Below are 14,373 nucleotides of genomic sequence, written 5' to 3'. Positions count from 1 at the left end.
GCTGAGCCTCCGGGCACTGGTACCTGGCCTTGCACTCCTGCAGGTCTTCCCTCTGCTTGGAAAGCCTATGCTCGTAGTCCCCAGTGAGGTGCTTCTACTGAGCCTCCTTCTCTGTCAGATCCAATTTGAATTGAGCCAGCTGTTTTGCCAACTCTTTCTCGTGGTGTCTGCTTAGCTCCAACAACTGTTTCCTGTTGGGGCCCTAAAGAGCCTGGGCAGGCAGGGGAGGAGTGAGTAGGAGGGGAGGGGTGAATAGAGGCCAGCGAGACGCCCCTCAAAGTGAGCGACATCCAGTTGGCCATGTCCACCCAGTCACATGACCACCTAGACACGCCCACCCAGCCAGTCATTAAGCAGATCATATTAGTGGTCCACGGGATTTAAAATTATGAATTTAGTGGTCCCTGAGGTCTAAAAGGTTGGTGACCCCTGTTCTAGAGGTCTCCAACCCCTGGGCTACAGATGGGTACCAGTCCGTGGCCTGTTAGGAACTTGGCCGCAGGAGGTGAGTGGTAGGTGAGCAAGTGAAACCAACATCCTCCAGTCCATAGAAAAGTTCTACAAAACCGCCCCTGGTACCTGCTAAGGTTTATCATTCATAAGATAAAAAGTAAGAAAGCGAGAGAAGTCAATAAAAGCAATGTTTAACTGTAGCACTTCTTTTACACACATACACGTTGAATGCAGTATCCCACCGATCTGTTTTAAAATTGTGCTATTCCCATCGTTTAGCATGAACAAGCACCACCATAAAGCCAACTAGAATATAAGAGAATATAAACCCAACTTTTTCAGACACAGCTTTGGATTTCTTAAACAAATTAACAATTTTCCATCCAAGCAAACAATCCAAGCAGTTGTTATTTGCGCTTTCTGCTTTATTTTCCAGTTATTCCCAAAGTGCTCATATTCCCAAAGTACTCATTTTTCTAAACAGATTTTCAGTAATTCAGATCAACAGGAATAGTCTTCTTTTAAAAAGGGTGGCTGATGTTCAACTTCGGTTTGAACATCTCCATTCAAGGGGAACTTATCATCTCCCTTGAATTTATTACAATCCAGGACCAGCAACAAAATACTAATACATAAATGCATGAGATACAATTGCAAGTATATAGCTCATTTAGAAATAACAAGCAAAGGCACAACAGGCTCTTAGTGGACTTTATAGGTTGCCATAAGAAATCTAGGTATTTTGTAAATTGTATCAGTTGGAATACCCACCCCAAGAAAGAAACATAACCATTATCTGTACACTATGAAGAGGTGATAAAAGAGGGAAAATTAACTCACTGTATAGCCTCTATAAAAGCACGTGGTCAATAAAAATATAACTATTTCAATGCTTTCAGAACCATACAGGCAAATTTATTTTAAAAGGTACTCCACCACCAGCTAGCAAAGCCAATACAATAAATGTGCCATGGGAAACGTTCTGATATTTGGGCTCAGCTAAAATGATAATCAGCTTTTCTTGGCTGGAATTCAGCCTTTGAGGATTCAAATGCTCTAGGTAATTATTTCTAATGTTGAGCAGCTCTTATTGTTAACTGAAGTATACTATGCCGTTCTGTAATTTTAAGATTATTATGTTTTGCATTCTGGTTTGTGCATTCAGATTATGGCCTTTCTGTCCTGACATCTTTCCAAGCACTTTGTATCCTCTTGAAGTTGTTTCTTTTCAAAGTTTTATAATACCCAGTTCCTACTAGGAGTTCCTATTCCAAGCCTTAGTCAAAATTTCATCATGATCATCACAATCATCAACAGCTGTGTTCGATCCTCCTGAGATGTATTAACCATATTTCATCCTTTTGCCTCTCGATGGTGCAATTCAGTAATTTTAGATTTACAATTCAAAGGGCGTTGTATTGCATCATACATCACTTCATTTGTTTCAAGATGATAAGCATCTGGAATTATTTTTTTGTGAATTGTTCTCATCGGGTTTCTGGAGTTCTGCACCCTAGCGCTGTCCTATCCTGACAAACTTTCTTGTTTCTCTAATAGTGGAATTGATTCACGTATCCCACAAATGGTGGGAGGCTATCTCTTTCCATATCTAGGATAGGATTTTGAGATATACACTTCAAATGACTTGCCGCTGCTGCAATCAGCAGAAGTCAGCAGAAAAGTAGTTGCTGTGGGTGTGGTCCCACCCATCTGTTGGGGAAAATCTTTAGTAATGAGTTAGAGGATTAAGGGTGGAAGAAGACTTGGAAGTGTGCTGTGCTCAGGCAGATGTTTTGAGAACATTTAGTCTCCCTCATCATAGCTAGCTTAGCCACGTGACAAGATTTTGTTATGAACCAATGGGAATAGAATTTTCATAGGGCCTATCATTATTAACTAATCTATTGCTCCATATTATTGTAAACTTGACACTCAGATACAAAATTCTTGTGGATAGAAAATAATTTAAAACACTGGTGCTGACAGGCTCTGGATACCAAATAACCAAAGAGCAAAAATAGATAAATAATCACAGTCTAGCAAGATGCTTTTCTTTATTATTATTAATTATTATTATTAATTAAATTTCTATACCGCCCGTCTCCAAATAGGACTCAGGGCGGTGTACAGCCAAGGTAAAAACAGAGCATACAAAATTTAAAAACAGTATTAAAATAATTAAATATTTTGGCCGTAAATTAAAACAACCCAATTTAAAATCAATTTAAAATTTAACTCAAGCCAGCCCAGCTAGTTGAAATAAATAGGTTTTCAGGGCCCAACGAAAAATCCGGAGGTCTGTTATTGTATGTAACTCTGGGGGAAGGTTGTTCCAGAGGGTGGGCGCCGTCACAGAGAAGGCTCTCTCCCTGGGGGTCGCCAGCCGACATTGTCTGGCGGATGGCACCCTGAGGAGGCCCACTCTGTGCGAGCGTACTGGCCGGTGGGAGGCTATTGGTGGCAGAAGGCGGTCTCGTAAGTATCCCGGCCCTAAGCCATGGAGCGCTTTAAAGGTGGTCACCAACACCTTGAAGCGCACCTGGAAGACCACCGGAAGCCAGTGCAGCTCGCGCAGAAGAGTTGTCACATGGGAGCACCTCGTTGCCCCCATAATCCCCCGCGCGGCCGCGTTCTGGACCAGCTGGAGCCTCCGGGTGCACCCCAGGGGGAGCCCCATGTAGAGAGCGTTGCAGTAGTCCAGGCGGGAAGTGACTAGTGCCTGAGTGACTGTGCGTACAGAGTCCCGATCTAGAAAGGGACGCAACTGGCGTATCAGGCGAACCTGATAAAAAGCCCCCCTGGCCACGGCCGTCAAATGATCTTCTAAAGACAACCGTGCGTCCAGGAGGACGCCCAAGTTACGAGCCCTCTCCGTGGGGGCGAGTGATTCGCCCCCAATAGCCAGCGATGGCGTCAGCTGGCTATATCGGGACGCTGGAAGCCACAGCCACTCGGTCTTGGAGGGGTTGAGTCGGAGCCTGTTTCTCCCCATCCAGGCCCGCACAGCCTCCAGGCACTGGGACATCACTTCAAGGGCATCGTTGGGGTGGCCTGGGGTGGAGATGTACAGCTGGGTGTCATCAGCGTACTGATGGAACTCCACCCCGAAGCCACGGATGATCTCACCCAGCGGCTTTACATAAATGTTGAACAGAAGGGGTGAGAGGACCGACCCTTGTGGCACCCCACAAGCAAGGTGCCTCGGGGTCGACCGCTATTTAGTGTTTAATAAAGAATGCAGATTTTTTTAAAAAAAATTCCAATCCTCATTCAGTTTGATGAAAGGGACTTTCATCAGTTCTAGTCATTCATTTTGATGAAAGGGATCGTATTTTAGAACTACTTTAAAAAGGAGAATACAACCATAACATAATGTGATATTCTTATACTTAAGTTTTTGCCCAGCCAAAGGGTATCCTTGATGTTCTGCTGTCACTATCCTGTATTTTTTTTTTTAGCAGTCTACAGTCTTCCCTCCTAATTTCTATACTTCAATGAAATTCCAAGGAAAATATAATGAGAGAAGACCTCCCATTGGGCTCGTTCAGGAGCAATATTGCTATCACCACTAAGGTTTGCAACTGTCCTTGAGAAAAGAAACTAGACTTCCACTGACCCCCTTCTATGCTCCTGCAGTCTCTCTCCCAGTGCTAATCTTTTTTCAACCCAGGCTCAAAATACTGGACCCGAATCCAGCTATGAGAAAAATAAGAGACAGGAACAGAGGGGCTATTGCAAGGTGAGTGGAAAGTTAGGACTGCTACCACATAAAATAAATCTGCTATACAGTATTAAGCTTCAGTTCCCTGTCAGTGCTAACATAGAGTTTCTGTGAAGCACTGTCAACACGCCAGAATCCTTTGCAAAGAGCTACCCCAGAGAAACAAGGGTATTTCTTTTTAGGAAGGGTGCCTGGTGATTAGAAGGATGATTCCCTTGCCTTTAGTTTTCCACAGCAGTTACATTACTTTCAAAAATTGCTGGGTGAGATCTTCCTGTAGGATAAGCAACACAGTTCAGGTCTCCATAAGAAGCGGTTACATGGCGGAACCCAAAGGGAGAGTTCAGCTTTTCTTGCCAAATTGCTTATGGTCCAGAATCAGTGTTACCACCTTCTGCTTCATTCGGCAAGATTTAGATAATTCAGCAATTTACAGTAATCTAATTGTAGTTATAAGTTAATATCTGAGATCACAGTTACAAAACAGTATCCTTGTAATTGTTATTTAGGATTGCTGGCCTAAGGCTAGTATAAAATAAATACTTGCAAATAAAATACTTGCAAATTTATAACTATCACTATGTTCAGTGGCAATATTTCATTTTGTTTGGATAAAAGTTATATGAATCACATCAGAGGTAGGTTTCAGCAGGTTCTGACCAGTTCTGGAGAACCAGTAGCAGAAATTTTGAGTAGTTCAGAGAACCAGTAAATACCACCTCTGACTGGCCCCGCCCCTATCTATTCTCTGCCTCCCGAGTCCCAGCTGATCGAGAGGAAATGGGAATTTTGCAGTAACCTTCCCCTGGCATGGGATAGGAATGGAGATTTTCCAGTATCTTTCCCCTGCCATGCCCACCAAGCCACACCCACCAAGCCATGCCACGCCCACCAAGCCACGCCCACAGAACCAGTAGTAAAAAATTTTGAAACCCACCACTGAGTCACATCATCAATTGCACTGCGGTCTCTCTCTCTCTCTCTCTCTCTCTCTCTCTCTCTCTCTCTCTCTCTCTCTCTCTCTCTCTCTCTCTCTCTCTCTCTCACACACACACACACACACACACACACTATATATATATATACAAGACAGATGGAAGAATACTTTTAAACAATTCTGAATATATTTTTATGTGTGGCAGCATCCTTAATACAATGATTTCCAGAAGTGTTGGATGACAAAGTTCAGAATTCCTGGCCAGTGTGGCCAATGGGAATTCTAGAAATTGTACTTGCAACAGAGCTGGATGGCACTAAGTTGGGAAAGGCTGCATTGAAAAGCCATGACTTAATATATAAAAATAAGAGTGAATTCTTGAAGGAAATTTTAATTCTGGAAAATTAGTTTATCATTCTGTCTCAATCTGTTCTGGGCTACATTTCCTACAAATTTCTATTAAGTTCTTTTCAAAATTCTCTCTCCAGGCTCATCAAACACTTCCCAAGCCATGCCAAACAAATTTCTTAGCTTCGTATACTCCAAGTACAGTAAAAAGAAAAGAAAAGAAAACCTGACTTACTGTTGTTGCTGGGAAGTGTCTGGCTGCCACTGATGGTGCTGGCTGGGGGTGGTGAGAGGGACTGAACAGAAACGGTGTCCTCTTCTTGGGAGCAACCTGCCTGGATAGCTCGGAGGTAGCTGTGGCTCCGGGAACGGAAGTAGCTGGGAAGAGGCAGGTCCAATACTTCCACAGCAGCTGATTCTGCTTCACTGTAAGCCGATTCACACATACCTTCATATTGATCAATCAGCTCTTCTTCTGTTGCCTGCAAGGACACACCTGGTCATTCTTCATCAAAAGTGTCACCGGTTCTCTATATTTCATAAGCTCTCTTTACTGTAAATACGTTTATTGTATTTATTTTCATGTCAACTTTTCATTGCCAAGGGGTGCCTTGCTTTTTATTATTTATTAATTTGGGGGCAGCAGAAGGCCACAATGGACAAGGCTATTGCATAATGACATCTCTAAGGACAGCAATTCTGGGATCCGAGAATATTGTCCTGCTGAAAGAGATGGATACTTTCCCTCAATTTTCTAGCAGTATTAAGCCTATCTGAGGTTTAACACACCAATGTTCCTCCATTTTATTTTGTTTTCAGCTGAAAAGTCAGAGGGAAATAGCCTCTTGGTAGTTCAATGATTTGCTTCTGAATCTTACAGGGCTCCAGAATCTACAAAAAGAGATTTTGGTTTTTTTTTTTTTTTTGCTGCAAGGTAAGATTTCTTTGTTTTCCAGTAGGGGCTGAACAACAAAGCTACACATTTTACATAATTCTGGCATACAAGATGCTTGTTTTTGTATTATCATTAAGGCAGCAACTAATTAAGGAAATTCAACAAGGATGCATTGGACCACCAAATATCTATCTATCTTTTGGATGGAATATAGTTTGATGGCTCACCAACATGGAGGGATGTATGAAATTAGCTCACAGCTATGATAAAATGATTTTTGAGGTTCTCATTACATGGATCTATGGAATGTTCATAGCTGAGAACGTTAACGAGTCAAGGCAGTGATATGGAAAAAACAGATTTTTTAACCAGAAATTTAAAACTCTTAAACTTTCATCCATAATCTCTGGTGAGAAAATCCAAATCTTCTAATCCTAGATCATGTCTATACTTAGAAATAATACATTCTATTCATTTTTCTAAAGCCTGCATTTTAAATTTGTCAATGTTCAACATTTTATAGACTCCCCCCCCCCAAATTATTTGTTGTGCTACTACAAGCTAGAGTTAATATTTCCTGTCGCATTCTAGATGGTCTTTACCCTCATTCTTTTCAATTGTAATTCTGTCTTTGGGCTATTTGGGTATGATATTTGTCATTCAGACTTGGCATTGATCTCCAATACTGTAGTAATAGTAAACTGAGCAATATGGTTGCTCTTTTTAACCTTCCTTGCCACTTTCTTTTTTCTTTCCTGGCCTCCTGATGACTTTGTTTCTATCTCACACTTCATAAATTGTCGTTCAAATGTATTGATCTTTAGTCATATCAATCTATACTATGAAAAGATTGATATGATATTTGATGTGGTTTCATTGAAAGGCAAAAAGAGAAAAGCACTTTCAATGAAAAGTGAACTGAAAAGAAAACAGGAAATGTCAGAACTTTATATAATATAAAGAATAAATCCATATTTCACTTTTGGTAAATTTCACATTTTGTTCAAGCACAAGTTGATTCTATCCCGCTGAATTTTCTTAAAATCTGCATGAAAATGGCTCAGCATCTTCCAACTCATATACACAATTTTTAATTATTTTTTCCTTGCTGTATACTTTATTCTACGAATTCTTGCGCATAATCTTCCTAATATATGCATTTTTAAATAGAAATTTAGAAAAAAAATGTGAATATAGAGAAGAACTACATCCTGCTTTTCTTTTTGCTCTCATCTTAGTATATGTAAAGTAACTTCAGTATAGTATCATCTTAAGGGGCATTAGAAGGTTGTCAGATAGACGGTACCTGATCTTCTTGTGTAAATATCTGTGGAATAAATGAGGATTGTCCAAATATCTGGAAGAAAGAGTTGGAGAAAATTAAAGCATAAGGGACTGGGATTTCGCAGCTTCGCTAGAGAAGCATTCAACAGGACCACAAAGTGACAATAGTAACCATGGAACAATTTTAACCTGTGACATCCACATCCAGAAGAATGAGCTGCTCTTCTGGCAACTAATCAAACACAACAAGACAACACTTAAAAGATTACATCCCTAATTACAATTAACATTTCAACAAAATTAAATCTATATAAGACAATTAACTTTCTCTCTGATTTCCACTAAGCTAATAGGGAATGAAATCTAAATAAAAATGATATTCTTTGAAAATAGTATTTTTGGAACACAACCAAGATATTTCACTCCACAATATCGGGGCAGAATTTTCCCTACACTATTTGAACTGAGTAATTAAAGTTATTGAGCATTTTAGTTGTCTCTTCTACCAAATTTTGAGGAGGGTTATCAAGGTATGCTATCACATACCTAATGTTCTATTACTCCGTGGTAGGCTCCTAACAGAGGTGGGTTTCAGCAGGTTCTAACCAGTTCTGGAGAACTGGTAGCGGAAATTTTGAGTAGTTCAGAGAACCAGTAGTAAAAATTCTGACTGGCCCCACCCCCATCTATTCTCTGCCTCCCAAGTCCCAGCTGATCAGGAGGAAATGGGGATGCAGTAACCTTCCCTTGGACTGGGGAGGGAATGGAGATTTTACAGTATCCTTCCCCTGGATTAGGGAGGGAATGGAGATTTTACAGTATCCTTTCCCTGCCACGCCCACCAAGCCACACCCACAGAACTGGTAGTAAAAATTTTTGAAACCCACCACTGGTTCCTAACTATAGTTAGGCATACAGTGCAGTAGCCCAAGAACAGTCTAGCCAGTAGCCAGTCTAAAGAAAAATATTTATTCTTAGGAGCTTACCCAAATTTTATTGAAAAGCCTGAAAAGATATGTAACTTAGGAAATATTTTGACTTTGTTCTTTGGAGGAATAAGCAAGGGGCAAGGCTACCACCTGAATTCTAGGTCAGATCAACATAACTGTTAATTTTAATGGAGAGTCAATAAAAAGAAAATCATTCTTCATTGAATGTATCCAGGACATAGACAACATTTACTACTCATTGGACAAAACTAACATGGCATTTTTTTTCAGTATTCCAAGAAACTTCCCAAAACATTTTATAGAAAAAATAGTTTGAGAAACAGACAAATGAAATTTTTTGACAAACGTCACAGAAATTCTTTCATAAATCATAATTGAATCTTACCATGAAATCTTATTTTGCTGTCCATCGCCCATAATCTCTAGCACAGTTCAGACAATGTTGATCTCCCAATTCTATGCATGAATAACTACTCTTTGATGATGTCCTTCCTCAACATGTAATGAAGTATAAGGTCTTTATATTCAAAATATTGTTATGTGGTTACTAGTCTTGTAAAACCTTTGAACTAACTGAGATATCACTATGAGGAGGTTCAGTTTCCAGGTTTTTCTTTTTCATAATCTCAATATATACTACAAACTTAATAACTATGTCAAAATCTCACCAGAGCTATCTCTAGGCAAAATAATATGATTGCCTCACATGGCAAATGGTGAGGGAAGAAGGCTCTATCCAGTGGTGGGATTCAAAGAATTTAACAACCAGTTCTCTGCCCTAATGATTTCTTCCAACAATCAGTTCACCAAACTGCTCAGAAAGTTAACAACCGGTTCTCCTGAAGTGGTGCGAACTGGCTGAATCCCACCACTGGCTCTATCTCGTTCACACTTCTTAGCTATTAAGTAAGAATATTTAAACACATGTTTAGAGCTCTTCAGAAGCACATTAAACCTGTGGCTGTCAGCATGTCTTACAAGTGAAGCCTCCCTCCTCTCTCTCCCCTATGGTACAGCCCTTCAAGTCCCCATAAGCTGATATTCAGGCTGATTCTGCTTTCAAACTCAAGTCTTTGAGATGAGAAATAGATTGAAGATCTTCTAGAACTAGAAGAATAAACTGGTTTGAAAGATTCAGATTCTTTTGCTGAATTAAAATGTGTGTCCAGGGACTGAAGGGGAAGGAGCATGGCCACACTAGTGACCAGGCCAACTCCCTCCCTAGTGATGGCTATCTATGATACAAATTGAATGGTCATAAACAGGTTATATTGTGCCCACTTTGAAACTACCATGACTTGTTGTCTGCTTACAAGGGAAAACACTTTTAAAACTGGAAGAGCTCTGGATGACTTAAAGCTGTCTCAGGAACAGTTTGGGGAAGAAATGAAAGCAGCATCATGAAGATTGACAAAAAAAGAGAGACATAATCATGTTGTAGTTACAAATGCGAAAACTTCTGAAATAGGAGGTTTAGAAGTGGCATGGTGAGCTCAAAGTTTATGTCTAACAATGTTGAAGATTTCAAGATCATTACAGCATCAGGGACAATCTGGTCCCTTACCAATATTTGAGAATATAACTCCCACTAGCCCAAGTAATATCTCCAGTGGTAAAGATTATGTCATTGACCAATTCTCAGAGGATTAATGAGGTGCAATGGAGGAAGAGGCTGCTGTAGGTGGTAGCAAAGAGAGTTGTATGTATTATACCATCTAGATTCTTCCAGGCCAGCTGCCCTCAAGACATTATTGACTTAAAGAGGTTGTTGGAGAGAAATTTCATTACGCTCACCAGTGAGAACATCAGAGTTTAAGAAAAGAGCTACGAGGAAGGCACAAAATATCATGTGGATGTCTGTTTGTCTGTCGGTCTCTACCCATCCATCATCTATCTAATTTATATAATTTCTATCTTACAAACAAGTGATGGGGCAGATGGCAGGCATCTCAGCACACTCTTTGGTTCTGAAAGGGTTTATTGCTTGGGAAATATACAAAAGTAATTGGAAATATGGAAATACAGTATGAAGATTCTGAAGAAGTATACAAAGAAATGAAGAATGCGAAAGGAGTAGAATCTAATTATTTCTTATCAAATTCTATTTCACATTTTTCCATGCTCTGTCATTCCAGCTTATTTCATTGTGTTATTCTGCTCATGTTTATGGCTTCTCTGACTCTCAGCCTAATTGACCATCCACAGCATCTGGTTATTAGGCTGATTATGATCTTCCCTAGTTCTACATTCAAGTTGATTACTGAACTGAAAACAGTCATCTTGACCTTTGCTATCTTTTCCTCTTAGCAGAACTGCCAGATATCTATAATCTGAAGAAATTTAACTACCCATATCTGAATAGTGCCACACTACATGCTACTGCATTAAAAGATAGTGAAATAAATTTATAATCTTTCATTTCTAATTGTACTACAAATTAAAAGTAGCTGTAGGAAGGAAGAATAATCAATGCCATAACATAAAGCAGATGTGTTGTTTATAAGCAATACCAATTATTGATATTGTAATAATTCAGACATTACATTTAGATGTCATTAAGATGATGCTTGTTGTATATTGTTTTACTTATATTTATAAATGTATTTTTTGGTTTCTTAAATTAATAAAAGTTTACAAATTAAAAAAAAAGAAAGCAATTTAGAATGAAAAGGAATAACTGAAAAAGGGAAATCTAGACAGAACTCTGAATTAGATTTCTCTATGTAACAAGAGAATTCTGTGCTACAAATATATTTATTTTATTATATGCAACACTTGGTGACTACAATTAATGCAATTACTGTAATCTTAAATGTTTATTAGGAAATTTTAGATAGGGTTATGTGGAGTAATTATTATTATTATTATTTTTTAATTTGATTTATATGCCGCCCTTCTCCGGAGACTCAGGGCGGCTTACAATGCGTTAAGCAATAATATGTTACAGAGAAGTATTTTAAGAACATATTAAGAGCCGTGATGGGTTAGACTTGAAAATTCTACGTAGCCCAATATCTTTCTGTCCTCAGGTGCTTCTGTGAACTTCTAAGAAGAATCCAGAAATTTGGTGTATGTATAACATGGTTATATGAGAACTATATTATACGTGAACTGTGTATAGGCAGATATGCCATGTAGGAAATAGATGCAGATGATACCAAACTGGCAGGAATAGCTAACACCCTAGAAGATAGGCTCAAGATCCAGATGGATCTTGACAGAGTTGAACACTGGGCCCTATCTAACAAAATGAAATTCAATGTAGAGAAAAGTAAAGTCTTACACTTAGGTAAGAAAAACCAAAAGCACACATATAAACTGGGGGAAACCAGCCTTAATGACTGTGAGAGGGATCTTGGAGTCTTAGTGGACAATCAGCTAAATATGAGCCAGCTGTGTGCAGCGGCAGCTAAAAATGCCAACACAATCCTAAATTGCATGAACAGAGGGATACAATCAAGAACAAGTGAGGTACTAATACCACTCTATAAAGCCCTAGCAAGACCACACCTAGAGTACTGAATCCAGTTTTGGTCACCACACTATGAAAAAGATGTGGAGACTCTAGAAAAAGTGCAGAGGAGAGCAACCAGGATGATTAGGGGACTGGAGACTAAAACATATGAAGAATGGTTGCATGAACTGGGCATGGCTAGTCTAGTGAAGAGAAGGACCAGGGGAGACATGATAGCCATCTTCCAATACTTGAGGGGCTGCCACAGAGAGGAGGGGGTCAAGCTGTTTTCCAAAGCACCTGAAGGCCAGACAAGGAATAATGGATGGAAACTGACCAAGGAGAGATGAGGAGGAACTTCCTGACAGTGAGAACAATCAACCAATGGAACAGAAGTTGCCTTCAGAAATTGTGGGATCTTCATCACTTGAAACTTTCAAGAAAAGATTGGTTTGCCATTTGTCAGAAATGGTGTAGGGTCTCCTGCTTGAGCGGGGGGTGGGTGGGTTGGACTAGATGATCTATAAGGCCCCTTCCAACTCTGTTAATCTGTTAAGATCTGTTAAGATGAGCTAATTAAGTGTAGTGAAAATATCTGACTATAAAGATAAAATTTCATAAATGCACTTTAAATATATTTATTGTTAGTTGCATTCTCATCTATATACCCTGTGGTAGTAATCTGCTGCAGCTCTTTGTATAGTATTAAGGTGTGAAGAGAAAGAAAAGAGATTCAAATAAAAATATGATAGGAAATGAAAGTATTCAATTTCACATCTGGAAATGCAAAATCATCTTTAGGTTTCCATCTACACTTTTGTAGAATAGCCTTCGCAACTTAGAACTTTCCAAATGTGTAGAATTCACTTCCCACAATTCTCTATCCAACAGGAACACATATCTAGAGCTGAACACGTATCTAGAGACCATCAAAGCTGGAAAAGTCTATTGTAAAGCAGCCTTTTTTTGGCTTTGAAAAAAAAAAAGCTTCTCTCTTGTCTCACTTCTTCCTTTGAAAATGGCTTTTGCTGTGCTTTGTGGAAAGCTGTTGTATGTTGACCCTCACCTGATTGATGCAACTGGACTCGTCCAGGTTTTCTGAGATTTGATTGTATTCTTCCTCCCAGCTTGGAAATTTTGGTGGTAAAAGGATCTCAACAGAGTCAAGGCGATCCAGGCTTCTGTGGAATGAGGATAAAGAATTTGAGATAAGTAGAATGGTATCATCAACAATCCTAGTTATGGTATTGTCAGAGACCATTGCTCATAGCACCAGGTTTTGGGAGTTCCTGGATAAGATGCAACCAATGTGCTTCTCTCTCATGAGTGTGTTCATGTATTTCTCCTTCTGCTCCTCCTTATTTCTGTCCCATTATCTATTATCAACAGGAGAAATTCATTTAGTTTCCATACGAGTACAAACTTTTCTAATTAAACATTTTCTCATCAAAGTATGAACTGAAACTCAGCTATCTTTCAAAAAGCATACTTCAATTATTGAAACAATATGCAAGTTATAAAGAAAGTTGTGTTGATCTCAAGCTTTGTTTTGGCCCCTTTTTGTGGCATAGGAAGATTTACCAGGAAAAAAAAATCGGAACCAACTAAGCCAGAACAAAGCATCCAGTGGCCACTGAGTGGCAGTCATGCTCTACGTATAGGCTGTACATTTCTGAACAATTCGCATTTGTCAAAGTCGAAGCATAAAGCTGCAAGGGAGCATTTGCTTCCTCAAACACATTTGGATAAGTATGTCTCCAAGACTCCAGCAAACTCTGTTTAAAACCAATCTTTCTGAACTGCAAAAAAAAAAAAAAAACATTTTGGAAATGGCCCTCATGGTTTGTTTGAAGAAAGTTCTAGATTCAACATCAGAATTGAATCTCCTTTAGGGCTCTTGCATAATAGGCAATATTTTAACCTATATAAAGATGACATAACCAATTCATTTTCTCCATTGTATTGTAGCTACCATTGTTTGATTAATCCCAGGAACTGCTTTCTCCCACCCATTTTTCAAGGAAAAATAAATGAGCTAGCTGGAGGTTATTATCCAAATACATAACTACTGTGTAGTTACAATCCAGAACCTCTGTATTTGAATCACTTTTTCCTGGTTGTGGTGATTATGAATGACAATGAGAAACAGGAAGCCTGGAGTGCAGCTACTCAATGCATGACTGATAACTAGTCAGGTTCTAGAAGCTGAAATATGAAATATTTTCCTGAATATGTTATGTGTGATTCTTAATTAAAATAATCACTGAGATTTTAAAAGTTTTTAGTTATTCCTTTTGTTATACTTGAGCATACATATCTGGGAGAGGTTGT

General features: G+C 39.2%; 1 protein-coding gene across 2 annotated transcripts in view; it reads right to left on the bottom strand.

Moving 5' to 3' along the window:
• The window catches only part of DLGAP4 (DLG associated protein 4), a 400,912-nt gene that overhangs the window by 74,331 nt on the left and 312,208 nt on the right, over positions 1 to 14,373 (bottom strand). The window contains exons 5-7 of one of the 2 annotated variants that reach the window (XM_034413994.3): positions 13,109 to 13,223; positions 7,661 to 7,711; positions 5,695 to 5,941 (exon numbers count right to left, since the gene is read on the bottom strand). In XM_034413994.3, coding sequence (XP_034269885.1) covers positions 5,695 to 5,941; positions 7,661 to 7,711; positions 13,109 to 13,223 — 413 coding nt within the window. The remainder of the gene's footprint in view (positions 1 to 5,694; positions 5,942 to 7,660; positions 7,712 to 13,108; positions 13,224 to 14,373) is intronic. The other variant, XM_034413996.3, reaches the window with a different exon arrangement.

The sequence above is a fragment of the Pantherophis guttatus genome, chromosome 3, assembly GCF_059756535.1.
Source record: "Pantherophis guttatus breed Tessera chromosome 3, ASM5975653v1, whole genome shotgun sequence".
Taxonomy (NCBI): Eukaryota; Metazoa; Chordata; class Lepidosauria; order Squamata; family Colubridae; genus Pantherophis; species Pantherophis guttatus.
This window is presented reverse-complemented; position numbering and strand designations above follow the sequence as displayed.